The 21,374-nt window shown below is 48.1% G+C and overlaps 3 protein-coding genes across 3 annotated transcripts; all 3 read left to right on the top strand.

Annotated features, from left to right (window-relative positions):
* Nucleotides 1-919: 919 nt before the first annotated feature.
* Nucleotides 920-3,432, top strand: HOXA10 (homeobox A10; the record flags this gene model as incomplete). The annotated part of the gene is made up of 2 exons (XM_084216719.1): nucleotides 920-1,739; nucleotides 3,158-3,432. 2 exons carry the CDS (start codon nucleotides 920-922, stop codon nucleotides 3,430-3,432), a joined length of 1,095 nt encoding a protein of 364 aa, XP_084072845.1.
* A 6,611-nt stretch (nucleotides 3,433-10,043) lies between these two features.
* HOXA9 (homeobox A9) lies at nucleotides 10,044-12,078 on the top strand (the record flags this gene model as incomplete). Its single annotated transcript, XM_084211679.1, has 2 exons — nucleotides 10,044-10,590; nucleotides 11,723-12,078. The coding sequence occupies 2 exons, from the start codon at nucleotides 10,044-10,046 to the stop codon at nucleotides 11,959-11,961; spliced, it is 786 nt and encodes a 261-aa protein (XP_084067805.1). The 3' UTR covers nucleotides 11,962-12,078.
* A 6,837-nt stretch (nucleotides 12,079-18,915) lies between these two features.
* HOXA7 (homeobox A7) lies at nucleotides 18,916-20,990 on the top strand. The gene is made up of 2 exons (XM_084226731.1): nucleotides 18,916-19,306; nucleotides 20,350-20,990. The coding sequence occupies exons 1-2, from the start codon at nucleotides 18,931-18,933 to the stop codon at nucleotides 20,631-20,633; spliced, it is 660 nt and encodes a 219-aa protein (XP_084082857.1). The 5' UTR covers nucleotides 18,916-18,930; the 3' UTR covers nucleotides 20,634-20,990.
* The last annotated feature ends 384 nt before the right edge of the window (nucleotides 20,991-21,374 follow it).

Genomic DNA, 21,374 nt, shown 5'->3' on the forward strand with positions numbered 1-21,374 from the left:
TAATCAGACCTCGGTAAGAATCCAGCGTTAACTAAAGCATTAGAAGCTGCAACCGCATAATCAATCCTCCCAGAGTGGAATTGCTCCCTAAGAGATTCCTCAGCGCAGCGGCGATCATTTTATCTCCAGGAAAATTAAGCCCAGCCTGGCGTCGTGGCGGTGATGTTAGGCTGCAAGCAGCCCCCTTCCTCGGTAGTTTAAGGCGGGAGGCACCAGGCCCCTTTACGGTTTTCAATGATCCGTGATAAACAATAACACGTCTTTTATTTCTTAAAAAAACGAGACAATCAAATAAAATGAGCAGAGGCTGAGCATAAAACACCGGGCGAGCCGTGGCTTTATTAATTTCGTGTGACACATAGGCTGCGGAGGGAGGTGAGCGGGCATTGCTTCTGGAAAGCCCAACCACGGGGAGAGAGGAGCGATAGTAAAAGCTTCATCTGGACACGGCTTCAGCCTAGGTATAATAAACATCAGGACCGCCGGGCTGTTTTATAGCGGTGTGTGTGATAAGAGGGGAGCAAAACTTGGAGCCAGTACCAGCACAGCCCTCTCTTTCCCCTTCCCCTTCCCCTTCCCCTTCCCCTTCCCCTTCCCCTTCCCCTTCCCCTTCCCCTTCCCCTTCCCCTTCCTCTATCCCTTTCCCCTTCCCCTTTCCCCTTCCCCGGAGTGCGGCTCCCGCCTGGGCGCAGGCGCTCGCCCATACGGTGGAAGTGCGCGCGCCTGTGTGTATGGAAATCCATATTACACATTAATATACATCTATCTTTCAAATTCAGAGGTCGACCTGAGAGCAGCTCTGTGCATACGAAACCAGACGGGGAGGGGTTGCTGGGGAGGCCCGGGCTTCCATTGGCTGCGGGCGCCTGCCGTGGTGCGGGGGTATCTCTCATCATATTCAGCATGTTTTGCACAAGAAATGTCAGCCAGAAAGGGCTATCTGCTCCCTTCGCCAAATTATTCCACAACAATGTCATGCTCGGAGAGCCCGTCTGCAAACTCTTTTTTGGTAGACTCCCTGATCAGCTCGGGCAGAGGGGAAGCGGCGGGAGCAGGAGGCGGAGGCGGAGGAGGAGGCGGCTACTATCCCAACAGTGGTATCTACCTGCCACAGGCGTCCGATCTGTCCTACGGGCTGCAAAGCTGCGGACTTTTCCCTGTTCTGGGCAAACGCAATGAAGGTACTTCTCAAAGCATGGTCCCCAACTCGCACTCCTACGTGTCAGGGATGGAAGTGTGGCTAGATCCTCCCCGGTCCTGTCGCATGGAAGAGCCGGAGAGCCAGCAGGCCACCTCGTGCTCCTTCGCTACAAGCATTAAGGAGGAGAGCTCCTACTGCCTCTATGACTCAGAGAAATGCCCCAAGGGCTCGGCCGCCACAGACCTCGCTCCCTTCCCCCGGCTGAGTGCCGAGGTCAGCCCAGCCAGCGGCGGCGGCGGGGTCCCCGTCCCGGGCTACTTCCGCCTCTCCCAGGCTTATGGCACTTCCAAGAACTACGGCGCGGGGCCAGCCGGGGCTGCCCCTTTCCCTCCGCAGCCCCCCGGCCGCTTCCAGACGCCTCCATCTTTGCCTCCCGTCCCGGAGCCGGGGAGGAAGGAGGATGAGGAACGCTCCCCAAGCCCCTTGGCGTGCGTCTCCCAGAGGGAGGACGAAACCCAGGCTTCATCTTCCACCGCAGAGGATCTCTCTCCAGCTCCGTCAGAGAGCAGCAAAGCTTCTCCAGAGAAAGAGCCTGTAGGTAAGCGAATGGTGATGGTGGTAGTGATGATTAAAGAGAAAAGGAAAAAAAAAAAAGAAAGAAAGAAAAAAATAGTCGTTCAGGATCATAGTGGCATTGAAATGCGAAAGGAGGATCCCAGCTGCCCCGCGGGGCTGCCAAGAAGCGCTGCTCAGACTGACCTTCTGAACTTTGTAATATTCGGGCATGGGGTTGCCGTAAAAATTAATGTCCATCCTATAGTTTAAAACCCTTAGAGCCTCCGCTATGGGCAACTTTAGCCTGCATGCTGCTAAAACATATAGAAAAACAAGATCAATCTCTCCCCCGTGATGTGAAGGTGCCTACCAGATAACAGAGATGTTTGTAAAGCATCCAAAATAAGCAATAGGCAGTGCCAATAAATAAACCTATTAACGCGGTAAGTTATATTTTACGATCCAGAATGCTTTTCGGAATAACAACCGCTCTGAAATGTGCCATCTATGAGCTGCTATCAAATTAGACTGATGAATGCACGGCGAATATCCTTCAGCATCTACACTAAATAACAGAGCTGTTATTTATACTTTTCCTTATTTATTTCCCTTTCGTGTCCCCATGGCAAAAAATAACTCCCCTTCCACGGACGGCAGACTTAGCAGGAGCTTCTCTCCGTCCGCCTTTCGGACGCCCTTTTATTCCTTTCAGGCGACCCGTTGGAAAGTAGCATTTAAAGAAAAGGAAAAAAAAAAAAGAAGGGTCAGCGAAAAACTGTTAGAGAGCCAACCCCAAACCACTAACCACTCCGAGCCATCAAGGGATTGGTGTTACCTCTTTCCCAGTCAGTTCCACTGTTAAAAATCAGCTCAAAACGTTTTTATTATTGTTATGACCGTATTTTTTCTTCCCCAAAATGGTTGGAATTGAGAAGGCCATGGCGAAGCTCTCCGGGAAGGCAGGGACTGAAGGCAGGGAGGCTCCGGCTCCCCAGCTCACCTTGTTTTCCACCTCCGTAGCACGCTTACAAAATCCAGACCCGGAGGCTTTGTTTTTTTGGAAGCAGGTGCCTGGGGGGAAGGAAATAAGACTGCAGGCCCTTCAGCAACTGCCCCCAGTACCAAAGGGCTCGGAATGGCCGACAGGGAGAGGGTAGGAGCTCGTTTTGGAGGGTCGGAGATAAACTACAATCCGGGGCACGCTGCCCCACCAGAGGCTGTCCGGAGGTTTTTGAGCAGTGGCAGTTCTTACCCGGACATATCCAAAACCTTTGGGAAACCGTTCTGAAGCTCTCGGTTCCCTCAAGGACACCCCACATTCCAATTCTCCGCATCTGGCGGAGTGAGCCCATCGCGCACACAGACACAGGCACACGCACAGATGCTCTTTCCACCTTCTCCCCCACAACTCTTTGCCTCCTACCCGATGGTAACGTCCATTTTTTACTTTCTCAAAACTAGGCAATTCAAAAGGAGAAAATGCAGCAAACTGGCTCACGGCAAAAAGTGGCAGAAAGAAACGATGCCCCTATACCAAGCATCAAACTCTCGAGCTGGAAAAGGAGTTTCTATTCAATATGTACCTGACTCGTGAGCGTCGCCTAGAGATCAGCCGCACAGTCCACCTCACAGACAGACAAGTTAAAATCTGGTTTCAGAACCGCAGAATGAAACTGAAGAAAATGAACAGAGAGAATAGGATTCGGGAGCTCACAGCCAACTTTAATTTCTCTTGATGAACCTATAAACACATCTTTATGGTTTAAAGAGCCAGTATCATTTTCCTAGGCTGTATTCATCCGCACCTGTATGGATTAACGATTTTAGGCGCTCTCAATATGTCCTTAACCTCTTAAGAGCTACTTTGGGGGGTGGGCGGACTAAAGTCACGCTAAAGCACAAAATGCCGTGTGTGAACCTCCCCTCTTCTTTCAGCCTTTCCCGGGGCCAATTTGTTCCTCTAAGCTTTGAAACACAAAAATACCATTTCAGGAGCTGCAAATATGTTTCTCCCTATCTGTCTCTCTGAAAAGTAAACAATCCTAGCTAAAGGTGCATTCTTTTAAAATATAAGTGCTGTAACTTGGACTGTACGTAGCTGCACAATGAAGAATTTAAGCGTTGCCATATTTCTATATATTGGGAGCTTTCCCCTTCTCTGTTTGCCTTTTCTCCCCCTCCCCCTTTTTTCCTTCGAAAAGCGGGACTTAAAATAATGAAATGCAGGCATCCTTTAAAAGGGTTTCACGGGAACGGGTGTTAAGAATGTTTTTTCTTTTTTTTTTTTTTTTTACACTTTACCTTAAAAGCCAATATCACAGCTTTAAATTTGGCCAGGAAAATGAAATATCTTCTCTTTAAAGGTATAAAAGATTTCGTTTTACTCATGGACTAAATTATTACACTTACCTCTGAATTTCTCTCGCTGGTTGTAGATATTTACTTAATGTAGTTTTGCTTAAATATGTGAATTTGGTGATTTTCTTTTGTGTCTATATATAACGTTACCATTGGTAACGCATGACAAGCACACAGAAATTCCCCCTTGAAAAGAAAATAGTCACTTTTTTCCTCACTAATTTCACTGAAAGTATATATCCTGAACATCAGATGGACTTTCTGAGCCAGAGTCTGAGATTGTGAGGGAGAATATGTTCGTCTTCCTTTATACTGTGAAGTTACATTCATTAAAGGGTCAAACATATAGGTCAAAAAAATTTAAAAATATTAAAAAAAAAGAGAAAGAAGGGGAAAAGCTATAAATACAAATATGGATAAATGTCTATTATTATTAAAATGCCGATACTGTTTTAAGCAAATGCATTCTATCGTTATTATAAATGTTAGTTCTAGCTATATCTAGTTCTTACCTTAAATCGGAATAAATTAATATTGTAATGCTGCTGTGCGTGAAAAAGACGATGTTTATGTTCTCATAGAAGAATAAAAAAAAATCGTGGAATGAATCCTTTTAATTTTACCTCTTTTTGTGACTGTTTATCCTCAGGTTCTACTTTATGTCTTCGAGAACTTTTACAACAGGAATAGTTGCCTAAACCCCCTGCAATTACTTTAGGAATCTATTTAAATATTACCTAGACGGTCGTAATTTGTCTGGGCCATATAGCGATGGTGCTCTAAGGTTTGTCGGCTTTTGTTCAGTTTTATGACTTGCTAGTATATCTGGATTGTTGCTGTCTTGAACGAGTGGTTTCAGTTGACTGAGGAACTGCATAGACTGAGGAAGCAAATTACTATTTCTTGAGGGTAGGGAAACGATATATTTCTTCTCTTTTTTTTCCTTTTTTTTTTTTTTTTTCTTTTTGTTAATCGAACACCTACAAGTGTGCGGAGATCTTTAACTCCAGAGGACGTTGACAAAATTCTAGCTTTATCTCAGGGCTGAGAAGAAATCGTAAAGGTGAGATCATGGCGGGGGCGGGGGGGACCCCAGCCTCGCCTTCCTGCCAGCGGGCCCCTCCAGACAAGGCTATTCCCTACCTGGCTGCATGTGGAAGAGCTTATTTCACACAGGCTGGCTTTTTTTTTTTTCCCCCTTTTTCTTTTTTCTTTTTTTTTTTTTTTTTTTTTTTTGCATCCTCTCTTCCTTGCTGCATGATTAGCTAGTAGGGTCTTGCACAAAGGGAACGCAAAAGGAAGGCTGGAAGAGACGAGACAGCTAACGCTTCCTTGCAAGGGTATATGTATGCCGGGAGGAGGGGGGGACAGACTTTGAACCCGGGCTTCTTGGGAGCCGTTAGCTTTTCGTGATGTAACATTGTCGTGCACGGCCCTTTTTTCCCCGATTACATCTGCATGGAAAGGCGAAAGCTGCCCGCGCGCGTGTGTGTGGGTGGTTGTTATTATATTTTACTCTTGTTTTCATTAACCCACCCGAGGCTGGCCGGGGGGCGCGGAGGGACGCCGGCGGGGTGGGCGGGAGGGCGAGAGGCATGTTTTAGTCACGTTTCTGGTTTTATTTTCGTAGCGGGATCCTTGCGTTAAGGACCACGGCAATGGGGAAAGTAATAATTAGCGCCTGAGAACTGCTCTGTGGTTTAGGTAGTTTCATGTTGTTGGGGCTCCACCTTTCTCTCTACAGCACGAAACTGCCTTAATTACTTCAGTTGATATCATCACCAGGTATGCTTGGTGCGAGGGTCCTTTCTACCCGAAGAAATCTTAGCGCTGAAGTGAACTGTAGGCGTCAAGTCCCAATGCCATTGTTTCCCATCTGCAGCGGAGCCTCCTTTGATTCCTCAGATAAACACGGCAGCCGAGGGGGGAAGCTTGACAAGTTCTTCAAGGTTAGCTAGCTCCAAAGCGAGTCCCTGCCTGCTTGCGGGTTTTTAATATATCTCGTTTGCTGCATTCAAGGTCAGGTGCGTTTTTGCATTCCGCTCGGCGTGGGTCGAGCTCGGGGGGCCGGGGGGAGGTGGGTGGCTGTTTTATTTTTCAATCTGGGTTTATTAAAAACCAAGAGACCTGAAAGCGCGCCTGGGGGAGGGGGTGGGGAGAGATCAAATCTACCTGCCCCACTCCAGGCGTCATCAAAAACTGGGGCCCGGAGCGCAGCGCCCGCGGCCGGGTGGACCCACCGGCGGCGGGGGTGCCCGGGGCCGCCGGCGGCTCTCGGGCCCCGTGCTGGGGAGGCTGATGCTGCCGGAGCCCGGCGCCGGCTCCGTGCCTCCGCCGTCGGGCCCGCTACGCCGGGGCTGCCCGGGGGCGCCGGCTGTCCCGCAAGGCCTCGGTTACGATCACGATTGCAGTGCGGGCTCTCCGCGGCGGCGGAACGGGCAACAGCGACCTCTCCGGGCCCGCTGCCGTCGCCGCCACCGCCGCCTTTTGTGTTCGCAGCGCGACCGCGGGCAATGGGCGGGCTCCCGCCGGGCCCTCCGCCAGCAGCCAGCGCAGCCGCGGCCGCGGAGCGGGGCACCCTTCGCGGAGGAAAGGAGGGCGGGGAAAAGGACAGAAAACTCACTCGTTGCTCGTTTATTTCTATTTATTTTTTAGCGGTCGTGATTATGTTTGCCTTTAAAAATTAGCAATAGTAAAACCTAAGAACTTTTTCGAAACTTCAGGCTGGGCTGAAGGAGCTCAGAATAGTTTGGATAGCGGATTTCAGCCATACTCAGAAAAGCAGTCGTCCCCGGCCGGGGCAGGAGCAGAGCTCTGCATTGCAGTCAAATTTAAAGTGCTTATGTTTGCCTCTCCACACAAGGTCTGACGGGCTATCTGCAGTGTCTGTGTACATTTCGGGGAGTGTATTTACAGTTCTGTTTTTGTGTGTGTGCCTGTATGGCGTCTTTTGCCTCTGCCCTTTTGATTCCCAGTTGAATCGCCTCATCCTGATTTTGGACTGCTTCCTCTAAATTCTGAATCATTTTTTCTCTTCACTGTGCCAAAACCCCTCCGTGGCTTCGTACCACCACTGGTTCCGTGAGAGAGGTCTGCCGTGGCAGGAAACCCTGGGAAAGGCGATCCTGAACTTCCCGTTCAGGAGAGATCGCCAACGCCCGCGAATTCCTGCCCCGCGCCCGCGTATGCTGAGCGCCTCTGTGGTGCGTGGCTAATGAAGCAGCGCTTGCAGATGTCCTCCCCCCGCTTAAAAAACCGACGGGATCATTCCTGATGCAGCCGGGTGCTGGAGCTAGCGGAATGGGAGCTCTGCTTGTTCGGTTATGTTGGGATGGAGGACAGGGAGTACTTTATTCGGACACGATCGCTCCAGCAGTGCTTCGTTCCTGGGAATTCTGGTTTCATATAGTATTTTCATGTCCATGTCTGTTTCTGGCCTGTTTGGGGTCTTTTGCCCCCGAAGGTGTAAGTCACCAAAACCTTAAGTAATTTGCAAAGTAAATTGATGAAGAGAAATCGCCTACGTGGCTCGTATGAAAAATGTACTTTGGGTGAAAATGGATCTTAAACGGAGATAAAAGTGTTGAATAACCCGGCGTAATTATCAGCAACGTAACCACGTGAAAAAGATCAAATTATTTGCTGTATTTCTCCTAATACTTTCTGTACAACCTCTCCTGCCTCTTGGATGTTGGCAGCGAACAAATGCGGAATTTTACAGGGGAAATAAAAATGCAGTCACGTTCTTTTAAGCGCTATTGTTATTGTTATTCATTTGCTATTAGTTTTGGTGACGAACCAAAAAAATAAAACCCGCTGCTGAAGTTGAGAACCCAAATTCGAATATAAACATCCAGGACTCCTGCAGCTAGGATTATTTTTTCTGAATGGAAAAAGGAAGTTCTACAATCACATTTCACCACAGCTGACTCTTAATAATAAATACAAATGACGTGGAGTTCCGTCTTTCCAGGAAAGAAATACAATTATTTTTTTCTATTACGGAGGGTCTATACAATGGGAGAAAAAAAAGAGAGAGAGAGAGAGAGACCTTTATTTGCATTTTTAAAATTGTTAGAAAATAACGACCCCCTTGTTTATTGAGATCTTGAACTGTTCCACGATTTTCGAACTCTAATGGGGAATAATAGTTTCATTATGAGCCTTTGTAATTTTGAATGTGGGAGAGAGCCGGTGTTAAAATAGGCCCTCTGTAAGATTTCGGATTAAACTGTTGAGAAGACATGAAAAGAAAAAGAAGGGAGAGCGAGAGAGAGGGAGAGAGCCCACATAGCGATGCAAAACTAATTAAAACCACACTTTCGCATCCACAATATTTACATGCGATTTTAATAATTACTCAGTCGTCCCTACCATTTGCTGGGCTCTATTTTCAATACAAGATATTTCGAGTAAATTGAGCCTCTCACGGAGATTTTTTTGTGCCCCCTGCATCTTAGTGACCGCGCTCCTTCGCCAGCCACGGGGATAAACAGCGTGAATGTCCGCCAGGGAGAAACCAGGGAGTCGCAGGCATGTTTGCCAAGAGCTCAGCCACTACTTTAATTCCTAACACTGGACTTGGATCTGGCCGCCTCTTACTTTCCCCCGCTCACCCTCCCCTCCTTCTGCGGAGGATTGTAACCCTCCGCTCGGCTTCCGATGCCGCTAGCGTGTGTCCTGCAGTCACAGGAGGTGCCAGCAAATAAATAACTATATTTGCACATAAATTTGATTCACCAGAATGCCGGACGGCCGGCTGCGAACGCCCCTTTGATAGCCGCCTGGAGAAGCAGGGTGCCTTTCGGCAGAGGGGAGACGGGGCATTTTCTCCCCTTTCTCCCCGCTGCTTCCCTGCATAGTTGAAGAATTAATTGTGGTGATAAATACCGCCGCCCGGCTCTGCCCGCACTCCTTCCCTCCCGGCCAGGACGGCGGCTCCCCTCCGGCCGCCGCCGCACCGCCGCCCAGCCCCGGCTCCTCTCCCCGGCCTGGCGAAGGGGTCCCCGGTCCAAGGGCAGGGGCGGCGGGGAGGACGAGGAGGGTGTTTCGGTCACTGCCACGCCGTGCCCGGCGGGGTGGGGTGGTGAAGTGCAGTTTGGTGTGCGGGCCGGGCTAAATACCGAGCCAGCGCCTGCCCCTGTCCTTCTCCGGCCGGGCGGGGAGGGCCGGCTCTGCGCCGGGGTTTCGGAAAGGGGATACGTTGAATTTGGCTTTCCGCTGCCAGCTCTGAGCCGAACGGAACGGTATTATTTACAGTGGGTTCCCAAACTAAACACAATAGTATAATTTAACCTTTCCAAGCACTCGTAAATTTTTACTGCTGTGAAACACAGCGATGCAAATGAGCGCGCTCATAGTTACTGACTTAATAACAACCCCGTGGCTCCCGAAACAATAACTCCTTATGAAATATAATAAATGTATATTTAAATACAGTATACCGCAACTACTATTTTGCTCTTTTTATTGCTTCGGTTATTGTATCATTTTATGTGAAGGTCTCCGATCACAAGGGTGGCGGGATTTTTTTTCGCGGAGAACACGACCCACTGATGGGATGATTAATTTTGATATAAAATAGTCCGCTTAAACGAAAAAAAAAAAAAAAAGAAGAAAAAAGAGAGAGGGGAGAGAGAGAGGAAGAGAGAGAGAAAGAGGGGAGGGGGGCTGTAATACGGAATCTGATCTTTTAATCTCAGTTGGCCGCAATTAAAACAAACCCCGCCGTATAACTCAAATATCCCTTTGCATAAAAACATATGGCCTCGCTATAAAAATTATGGCTGGAAAACACTGACCCATTAATAGCCCGCGGACTGATTTATACTTTATTGTTCTGCTCCCCCGCCACGTGACAGGCGCAGCCAATGGGCGCCTGCGCTGCCCTCAACTTATTACTGACTCTACTTCTCCGCCAGCACCAAGTTGTTACGTGAAACCCGCAGCCCCGAACCGCGGCGGGTCCGCCGCCGCCCGCCCGCCCGCCATGTCGGCTCCCGGGACCCTCAGCAATTACTACGTGGACTCCTTCCTGGTGCCGGAGGGGGACGAGCTGGCGGCGCCCCGCTACGCCCCCGCCCCGCTGGGGCCGCCGCCGCGGCCGGCGGCGCTGGCCGAGCACCCCGAGCTGGCCCCCTGCAGCTTCCAGCCCAAGGCGCCCGTCTTCGGCCCCCCCTGGAGCCCCGCGCACCCCGCCGGCGCCAGCGGCGTCCCCGCCGTCTACCACCCCTACGCGCACCACCAGGCGCCCGTGGCACCGCCCGACGGCAGGTACATGCGTTCGTGGCTTGAGCCTGTGCCGGGCTCCTTGTCTTTCCCCGGGTTACCTACCAGCAGGCATTACGGCATTAAACCTGAACCGCTGGCGGCCAGGAGGGCTGACTGTACCACGTTTGACACTCACACTTTGTCTCTCTCTGATTATGCTTGTGGTTCTCCTCCAGTTGATAGGGATAAGCAAAGCCACGAAGGCGCATTCTCTGAAAGCAATGGAGAAAGTGAGGCAAACGGAGAGAAACCGCAGATCGATCCAAGTAAGTGGGACGGCGAGGGTAATGGACTTCAGGGCTCTGCGCCGGCCGCGGGGAGGTGTCGAGGCGCTGGGGCTAATTACGCGGCCGAGCACCGGCCGCTGCCGCCGCCGCTGCGCCAGCCCGCCGGGGTCTGCCATCTGCAGAAGCCAGCGCTGCCTTTCTCAGGCTCGAACGGGATCTAGGACGGCTCTGGCTTTCCAGGGTGAAAGGAAAACAAAAACCCACCCTACAACTGCAACTTACCAAAAAAAAAAAAAAAAAAATTAAAAAAAAAAAAAAAAGAGCGAGCGAGAGAAAAGCAATAGCCGCCCATCCCCACTCCTGCCACCCCAGCAAACTCAGCAGGACGTGCTCACATCCTCCTGCCTCGCCGCGCTCCCAGGCGTGGGCAGACGCCGGGGAGAGGGGTGCCTAGAAAGCACTGGATGTGAATCAGATCTTTTTTGAGACCGCTCTCAGGACAGGGCGGCTATTGCTGGGCTGAGAACAGAAACCTCGCCGTTGACTTGGTTCCTCCCCTCCCCCTTTCGTCTCCTCGGTGGAAAACCCCGGGCTGGATGCTCCCAGGACTACGAGACTGGTGGCAGAGCGCCCCGGGATTATTATCGCGATTAACGCCGTGCGAATAAGGGTCCTAAGAGGGCGAGGGTTTAATTATGCCAGCTGTAGATTAACTCGCCAGCTCCCTGGGTTTTGCCAGGGATGACACAGGAGAAGGTAGAGATTAAAAAGACAAACAATTTCGATGACATGTTGATCTGGCTGGTTACTCCCCGGGCTGGCAGTTTGAGGTGTGGGGAGGCCAGGAAGGAGGGAGGGAGTTAGAGAGTGAGGAAGAGAGAGGAGGAGAAAGTATTTAAAAATTGTATTATCTCCAAACAATAAAAAAGGCGAGGGGAGGCGGGGGCAACGGCGCTTTGCCGCGTGTGGTTGCGTGTGACCTCCCCATGCGTCTGTATTTTGGAGTCCATTGTGCCTCACGAGCCTCTGTGCCTGGGGAAATGAGAGCCACGTCCTAAACACGAATACCGGGACACCTGATGGGCTCTTTCTGCGTGGATTTCCCTCCCAGCCCCCTCCCTCCACCTCCCACCCTCCCCCTCAGCCTGAACTTTTGTTGTTTTCGTTGTAGATAATCCAGCTGCAAACTGGCTCCACGCAAGGTCCACCAGGAAAAAGCGATGCCCTTACACCAAGCATCAGACACTGGAACTGGAGAAGGAGTTTCTGTTCAATATGTATCTCACTAGGGACCGTAGATACGAGGTGGCCAGACTCCTCAATTTAACAGAGAGACAAGTGAAAATCTGGTTTCAGAACAGGAGGATGAAAATGAAGAAAATCAACAAAGATCGAGCGAAGGACGAATGATGGCGACACATGGGTTAAATGAAAATGCTTAAAGTAAAAGGAAAAAAAAAAAAGAAAAAAGTTAAAATAAACAAACAAACAAAAAAATCATCCCCTCGAGCCCTGCCATTCAATGCGTCTGGGTCCAGGCCTCATTTTTCCCTTGGCAAATTCTGATTATGATTGTACAATGATAGTCACAGAGGCCAGATTGCCAGGAGAGGTACAGTAAGACTTTTAATTTTCTAATAGGAAAGAAAAAGGGGGCATTAGCACGAAAAGTCTGTCTAACTGGCTTGTATAAATCTACCTGTTTCTTCACGTATGGAAAGAAAAAAAAAAAAGAAAAAACTACCTTTTCATAATGCACAACTATTTACGGACTGTATAGTTTAGTCTACGTAGTTAATTTTATTCGCTTTTTGCGTGGCAGAGAGATCTCTGCTCTAATACTTGAACACTGTGTTTTATTGTGGTAATTATGTTTGTGACTCAATTTATGTGCTTGGGTGCTGTACCGGATGTAATGGTGTAAGCTAGAATTCAATTTGAACTCAGGTTGTTTATTATAAAAATTGCATAGAGTATAGCTCTGTAGTGTATTAAGTCTTTTCTGTATAATTAGACAGTTAACCTTTGATTGTAAAATATATATATTATATATATCCCAATGCAAAATAATAAAAAAAAAAGGTAGAAAAACCGTTCGTTCGGGATGTCTGGGAATTACGGTTCTCAAAATATGAAGCAAGTCATTTTAGTATGCACAGTTGATACATATATAGTACTGTCTTTGTCGGTTGTATATATAATCTATATATTAAAAAAAAAAAGTAAATAAACAGACTAGCTTAAATATTGTTTTTGCACCAGTGAGCAGTTAGCAGATTTCGGAGCTATACGTATATGTGAAAAGGGTAACTACCTATGGTTTATGTTTGAATTTTAATCGAATGATTTGATGGTTATTGTAATGAAGGTTAATTTTATTGATAATAAATTATACATTATAAAAACCTACATTTGGTTATTGTAAATTTGTATCGATTAGAAAAAAAATCTGGGAAGTTATGTTAATGCAGAACGTACACTGTCTATTTTGAAAGAGTTACCTCATGGCCTACTGACCAAATCGTTGTGTTGAAATGATATTTAACTTTTTGCCAAATAAAATATATTGATTCTTTTATATTTTGTGATGTTTTAAGATTATTGAGGAGAGATTCTTCCACGGCACACCGAATCTCGCCAGCAGATGTGGCGGGGCTAGGGCAGCTGCAGAGGCGAGGAGAGGAGTGGTATTATTTTCGAACCAAGGCAACCCCTCGATTTTATAAACGCAGCCCCCAGGTGATGGAAATTTGGTCTTATTTTTATCCGAAATTGACAGATTCAGATCCTAAATGCCTTAGCTTCTCTGAGGGTAGGGATTTCTTCCCCCTTCGGGGCGTGATTTGCTAAACTGGTGCTTAGCAGTGCGCGGAGGGAGCCCCTCGGATGGCAGCGGGGCACGGTGCCGAGCGAACGCCGTTTTAATAAAATTCGCCGCCGGAGCGGTGGAAATAGGACCAAACCAAAATGTCCGACGTTCTTTAGCGCGGACAACAATGTTAATCTGCTCAGACAGTGACATTTGAACTGAGATTGTTAATTAGCCTCCACCAGAAAATGTCCAGCGCTAAGTGTGGTTCCACAACCCCTGTGAGAAGGCTCGCCTTACCAGGGCGTTAATTTCAAATTCCCTGCTAGAGATAATTGCCCATGCAAAATATGTTATTTCAAACGTCATCCACTTTTTTCTTTCCCTTGCCTTCATTTTTGCGGTTTTTTTTTTCCTTTTAAATGTCCCTTGGCAAATAAATACAACCCGTTGCGTTTTACTAGCGCCTCAGATTATATATGTATTTATAGATAGATATAGAATCAGATAAAATTTTACTGACAATTATGGTAGAATTTATGGTGTCAATTTTAGTCGCTGATTTAGCCGAAAGAAAGCGGTGGGCTGGGAACAGTCTACGACAGAGAACACGAAATTGTATTTAATTTTAAAAAGAGAAGGACGATTTCTTTGGAGTGGAAGATTTCCATACATCCCCTCCCCATTGCACCAACCCCTCCCCCGCCGCCCCAAGCCAAACCAAGCTCAGCAACAAAAGAAAATAGCAAAGTCTATGAGCTTGCTGAAATTTACCCTTGTTTTGGGCGGACATCTTACTGCTCACGGTGGATAGCCTCCATAACATGAATCGCAGCACAGCTCTACATCACACAGACCCTTGTTTGCAAATATGGCGAATAACAATAAAATCCTTGTTTTATGAAGGTACCTTTACACATATATACATATATATATATGTATATGTATTGAAAGCAAAATAGGACGGAACACGCTTATGGTCTTGGCAGAAGTTGTTGTTAGGAAAATTCAGAGCCATACTACAGTGCAATAAAAGAAAATGACTGCTGTAACCGTTTATGGGGTGTAAAACGCTGCAGGGCTGAAGACAAAACTTAGGGAGCCGGCAAGAAGTTTACAGATGTGCAGAACTGCGGGGGGAAAAAAAAATGCTTTCGCCTTCACCTTAAAAAAAAAAAAAAAAGGGAAATAAATGCGAGGTAAGATTTGATGTGTTCTAATTAGCAAAAGGGAGCTCGTTCTGGCGTGCACACACACACACAAAAACCCCCTAATTGATCCCCGAGTCAGTATTTGGGGATGCTGGGACGCCCTCTGTTGTTGCAGACAGAGGCAACTTCAAAGAATCAGCATTAAGAGTGTGTAATAAATGACGGGTCTGCAAACTGTCTGGAATTCGGCTCTTAATGAGTTTACAACTGTCCAGCCACAATTAAGATTTTCTACAAAAGCCTTTTCATTTGTTTTGTCTGGCTGTTTTAGATAAAGCGGGAGAGCGGAAATAACAACCTTTTATTGGCCTTCCCGTGCTTAAATCCAGGCTGGGCGGTGGACATTTATCTTGCCGCGGGCTGGCGGGCCGGGGCGCGGGCTCCGGCGGGCCGGGCCGGGCGGCGGCGGCGCGGCAGTGGCGGCCGGGCGGCGGCAGGTGGCGCTGTGAGCCCGCGAAACGGAGCCCGGCCGCCCTCCGCCATCAAGCGCTCGGCCGCCTCCCGACAGTTCCTAAAATGTCGACTTTATGGGAGCATAACTGGGCTTGGAAGCGCTGAGATGGTTTTGACAAAGGCCGATAGGTTTGAGGGTGCTTTGTTTGCCTCCCGCTATCCCCGAGTTTTTTTCCCGCTTTATCCCGCCGACCGGGCGCCGTCAGGGTGGCGTTTGCCGCCTGGCCACGCTCAGGGCACTCGTGGAGAAAGTAAAGCTTGATCTGCACCAAGGACACACTGTGCATTTATTATTCTCAAAATACCGAGACATTTCCTATAATGTGATACGGACGGATTGAGCCCTGGCACCCAACTGACAGCTCCTCTTTTCTCCCTTGCCCCAAACCTTTGCTCTTCTCTGCTTGAGCTCCGAGCCTGCAAACTGGGTATCCTGATTTCCCGAAGGGCTGGTGTGAAATGAAATATTGGGAGAAGGGGGGAATTGAAGGGTTCGGACAGGATGTAAGAGGGTCTCCCCGGCTCAGCCTGAGAGGAGGGAGCCCGAAGAGCTTCACCCTTGGAGCTCTGGGGCCAACCGGTGGATTTTCCAATGCCCTTGTCCGCTCCGCGCGGCTGAGACAGCCGTGCGGGGAACCGGCAGTGCTGCAAAAATCTAGTTTGAAAATTATTTACCGGCCGGTGAAATTCTTCAACAGCTGTCTTTGATACAAATAAAAAGCCCTGCTTGTGTCCGAAGCAATTTCAGCTCTGTGGGACCCGTTGTGATTATATTACACAGATGTGAGAAGGCTGATGCTCTGCAAACTTGACATGTCTCTCAAAGTCATTCCTAACTTGTTCTCGCCGTCTATTTTGTTTCCTCGAATAGTTTTCCTTTTTTTTTTTCTCCTTTTTTTTTTTTCCTTTTTTTTTCCCCTTTTTTTTTTTTTTTTTCCGCTTTGCTTTTGTTGGCTCCCGCGTCTTGAGAATGAGGCTTAGTGTGGAGTTGTGGAATATTTTCAGATGGCAATTGCCAAAAGAGACGGGGGGAACAGTAATTGGAAGGAAAATAAATGCATGAGGAAAGGAAGCATAAAATATGGGCTGAAGTATAAACGTTGTATTTCATAAGTTTAAGCCAGACAACTAAACAAATCCCTGCATAGTCCTCTGTAACAGAGCTACTTTCTCTGCATCTTACTCACATTTCCTTAAATCAAAGCCATTCTCTTTATATCGAAATTCAGCACTGGGAATGTAGTGAGCTAGTTTTTTTCCCGCACACGATTCAAAGATTTAATACTTTCTAGGGATAAGGATCAACAGCCACTCCCAGCTTTCTAACAAGAGCCTTCCTATCAAATGTTTGTCTACAATGGCATTGCTAAACTTATTATGAGTAATTATTTTTTTCCTTGGGCAGTAAAATTATATTGAAATTAAAAAGTGTTTATGCATCGTCATACTAAGTAATAACTTGGCACAGCATGTTCCATTATAATCGCGGATAAATTATGGCGAGAACAGATTCCAAACCAGCAAAATCTTCTCTACTATGAACCACATCAAGATACTGCTTAGTACACAAGCCATAATCATGTAGTGCTCCCAGGTCGCTTATAACTTACGAGCACCGTTTTATCACTACGTTTTACTTCCCGGAAAGCTCAGTGCCAAAGAGGGGTAGTCCAGAGCTTACAAGGAAAAAAAAAATACAATTAATCCATCCTAGAAGATTATTTTTTAAAGCGTGTGAGAATATTACCATGACCAAAACCTTGAAATCTGTGCCTGTTCACCCTTTCTCGATTGGAAAAAAAAAAAAATTCAAATGAAAAGCATGTTTACAGGCGCGGTTACCTAGCCTGATCCTGTAAGCGACAAAACGAGAGATTTCAGAGGGTATTTCAGAAGCAGCGTTATGCCCAGCTCGCAGAGGGTGGGGGGAGTCAACAAGGTGGTTGGGACCCATGTCTAGGGCTCCTTCTAGCATTTATTCAGTAAAGGCTTTTTGATAAATCTAAACGGCTGGCAGGGAAAAATAAGCTGAAAGCAAAATACATTAAAAAAAAAAACGTGGCGGCAACAAACACACGTAAGCAAAGAAAAATACATAAACGTGCAAATTGTAGAGAATCAGAGAGCTCGAAATGCAACCACCCAGACAACCTATTCAGTCCTACGCTATCCATATTTAAGTCTAGACATTGGTTATATTTGCTGTTTCTTTTTTCTTGCATCTTGGTATGTTGTCACCAGAGGAGCAATTTATTGGTCTAATGCCATCTACTTCAGTCTCTTTGATCTTCTTGGTCGTCGTTTTGTTTGCATCGCATTCGTTTAAGTTCTTGGGCCTCTATTCCCTTCCAGCAGCCTCTTCTGCCGGCATGCTCCCGCACCGCGATTGCGACCGCAGGGATATTGTCTAATATTGGTGAATTGGAAGAAATAGCCGAAGGGGCTCTTTCGGCGGCTTCTCCCTTAATGCCTGCGAATAATAACTGCGTTTTCACGTACTTAACACTTGGCAAACATTTACATACATCCACCACATCTGCATGCTCCGAAGCACCAGTATCTCAGGGATCTGGCTTTCAAGAATTGACTTGCTTCTGTCAGTAACCTGTGTTCATGGGGCTGCGATAACCACGCATAAAGGGTGCCAAAGGGTGCGCGGGTGTGTGTTGGAGGTGTGCAGGGGGGCAGAGGGTGCTCCACGTTTACAAAACACAAAGTTTAGGGTCCGTGCGAAATATCGGCAAGAACAATTTTAACTGGTGAGAAAGTCTTTGTACACGGGGCACCAAACTATAATTGAAAGGAGAATTTCCGGGGCAATTCCATTGTGCTTCTTCCAGTTTATGATGTGCAATACAGGCAGGCAGTAAAAGCTGTCTTTACCAGGACTCCCTGTCTGAGGGAAGGAAACTCATTTTACGATCCGTTTAAAGGAAGGGCACGGAGCAGCATCCTCAATGGAGAGCCATTCGCATTGTTGGGGACCCCAGTGTTTAGAAAAGCAGCAACTCTCCCCGTCATGCGAGCGTACCGCTGCCGCCTAACGCTCTGGACTGCAAGGTATGTAGGGCGGAAAGGTAACTCGGGTAGTAAAGAGGCGGCGGCGATTGAAGCCATTTGCAGGCGATTTCTTCAGCTCTAGAGTTGCGATTTATTCTGTATTTTCTTCTTGAGACATTCAGAAAGTTGAGTCCTCTTTTTTTTTTTTTTTTTTGGCCATTATTTGTGGTGGGTGCTAGGGGTTTTTTGTGTGTTCTGTTGTTGGGTGGGAGTTACTTGTTTAGCCGGATGTCGTTGTTTGTTAGGGGGTTTGGTTTTTTGGGAGTATTTTTTGGGGTTTTTCCCTCCTTTATTTTCCCGGGGAGGGCGACTGTGATTTTCGCCCCCCTCGGGGGCTGGCTGCTGGGAAGCGCCTTGCTTTCCGAGGCTCGGCCGCCCCGGCACACCCTGTTGCAGGGTTACCGCCTGACTCTGGCCACTGCGCGCAAACAGCGCGGGGGGGGGGCGGAGAGGAGCCACCCCCTTTAAACCTGACGCGCATAGACAACTCCGCACGTACGCCTTTAAAGCTTTAAAATTTGATTTCCCCCAGCGCCCCGCGGTCCGTCAGCGCCCAGGCGGGGCGCGGTGCCGCCGGGGGCCGGGCGGGCGGCGGCTGAGGGCGCTGGCGGGCGGGCGGGCCCGGCCCGTCCATGGCCGGGCACCGTCGGGCCCCGGCCGGCACCACCTGTGAGGCGGGCGGGGATTGGCGGGCGGCGTCACATGACCGGTCACGTGCTGCGGGCAGCTCGGTCCAAAAGAAAATGGGGTTTGGTGTAAATCTGGGGGTGTAATGTTATCATATATCACGCTACCTCGTAAAACCGACACTGAAGCCTGCCGGACAACAAATCACAGGTCAAAATTATGAGCTCTTCGTATTATGTGAATGCGCTTTTTAGCAAATATACGGCGGGGGCTTCTCTTTTCCAAAATGCGGAGCCTACTTCTTGCTCCTTTGCAAGCAACTCCCAGAGAAGCGGCTATGGACCAGGCGCGGGTGCCTTCGCCTCCTCCATGCCCGGCTTGTACAATGTGAACAGTACCATATATCAAAGCCCGTTCTCTTCCGGATACAGCCTGGGCTCTGATGCCTACAACCTGCATTGTTCCTCTTTTGATCAGAACATTCCCGTCCTCTGCAATGAGCTAACCAAACCCAGCTGTGAGAAAGCGGAGGAAAGCAACCTGCACAACCAGGCTGAGCCTAATTTCCGGATATACCCCTGGATGAGGTCTTCAGGTAGGGGCGAGCGGAGAGGGCTCGGAGCCGTGGCAGCCAGGCAAAGCGTGTCGCCAGGATTACTGTCAGCACAGCCTTTATGGTTTTAATTATAGCCGAGGCGCCATTGCGTAGAAAGCCCGTGGCATTGTATGTAAATGAGTATCATAAAACTTTTTATTGCCCAATTAATGGGTTCTAGCCTCGTAAATTTATTTAACTCCATTTGCTATGGAATTTTAGCATTGAGTTGATTTGCGCTGTTTGCTATGGAAAAGCGGAGAGCTGGCTGCCGGCTCCCAGAGCCCCCACGGATTAAGCGTCTCCCCTGCCCTCTTGTCGAAGTTGGGAAAAAAAAATCCCGCTGGTTGGGCGAGGCGGAGGGGACAGAGGCGTTCAGGAGCGAGGGACGGCGTGTCGAGGACTTTGCCAGCTCGCGTTGCCGAGACGTGCCACTCTCGTCCCCCCTGTCCTTTCCACGGAGATAAGAATCTATAGAAATGTACTAAACAGGAAAACGGAGGGGGGAGGGGGGCACTGGGGCACGAGAGTGTGTGTGAAAAAGGAGAGCTCTCTTCTGGAGCTAAATGCTATGTATTGTTTACGATCCAGGCGGGATGGGTGGGGGGGAGCCCACGACATTAAAATAAAATAAATACAGCCCAGCCTTCCAGCTTTTTATTTCCCCTTGCGAAACGTGAAAGTCTGGAAGGTTTTAGGGAAATACATCGCCTGGGGGAAAAGTTCCTCCTCCCAAAAGCAATTTCCTCCCCCACCTCCTCTCCTGAAGGCTTTCTCTTCACTTTTTCTAGGTCTCGAGCAACTTAATTTTTGCCCTGCCTTAGCAGGGCAGGTCGTGTGGCTGAAATGTCTTTGTTAGGGCAAAGTGGGGGGGCGGGTGGAAGTCGAAGAAAGGGATCGTTCACTCTGGCTCGGCCACTTTTTTTGTTTGTATGTTTGTTTATTTATTTATTTATTTTAAATATCAATAAGAAAAAAAAAAAGGAAAAACTTTCCACTTCTCTTCTTGTCTAACTCCTGGCCGTGTGTGTGCCTGTTTTCAGGTCCAGATAGGAAGCGAGGGCGCCAGACCTACACCCGCTACCAGACCCTGGAGCTGGAGAAGGAATTCCACTTCAATCGTTATCTGACTCGGCGGCGAAGGATAGAGATCGCCCATGCCCTCTGCCTGACGGAGAGGCAGATCAAAATCTGGTTCCAAAACCGGAGGATGAAGTGGAAGAAGGAGCACAAGGAGGAGAGCTCCAGCACCCCGGCTCCCAACGAGCCCACGTCAGCAGCAGCCTCTGTCGAGAAAGTGGAAGAAGACGAAGAGGAGGAGGACTAAGGAGTCCCACTCGAGGAAGTGATCTCTTAGAATAGTGTGTGCACATGACAGTTGGAAAAGCTCCCTTTAAAGGAGAAAGGAAAAAAAAAAAAAAAAAGAGACTTTTTATTAAAAAAGAAATCAGTTCCCTTTAATGATCATCTTGAAAGCAAGCGTTTGCAAACATGAAAACATTTCTTGGGTTGGTTTTCCAGCCTCCTCTCCATTCTCCCATACTCCCCAAACCTGCCCTATGCCGAACCTTTCGGTAATATCTCCTAAGAGCATCTTACAATCAGCTTGGTTTTTTTAAAATCTTCATTAACCCAAACCTGGGTGGGCTTCTTCAGGGGACATTTCAGTGGGAGAACTGCTGCTTGCACAGATAGTAAACCGTGACCTTCCGAAGTAACTACCTGACTCCATAGTCCCAATCATGTGTAAGGGGAAAAGTGCATTAGGCTCACATTAAGAAAAACTACCTAATTTTGAATAAGTAGCTCTGCACTTCTCTTTTTGTTTTCTTTTTTTTTTTAATTGTTGTTAGAAAAGTATCTTAAGTAACAGCTACACTAACAAAAGGTTAAACAGCAAGTAAGGGGGGAAAAATGTTCCACAAACCACTACAATCTACAGCAATTATTTGTACTACCTATTTTCCAGACTACCTACCTATGTATCTTGCTCTGCCTACCTATCTTCGAAAGTATACTGTATTTTAGTAGTCAAAAGGATGTTACAAGGTTACTAATGTGAATCGCA

This window comes from Fringilla coelebs (assembly GCF_963513975.1).
Source record: "Fringilla coelebs genome assembly, chromosome: 1".
NCBI classification, from domain to species: domain Eukaryota; kingdom Metazoa; phylum Chordata; class Aves; order Passeriformes; family Fringillidae; genus Fringilla; species Fringilla coelebs.

Coding starts and splice junctions, on each gene's coding strand:
- HOXA7 (XM_084226731.1), top strand. CDS start 18,931: ATGAGCTCTTCGTATTATGTGAATGCGCTTTTTAGCAAATATACGGCG. Junction 19,307..20,349: donor CCCCTGGATGAGGTCTTCAG/GTAGGGGCGAGC, acceptor GCCTGTTTTCAG/GTCCAGATAGGAAGCGAGGG.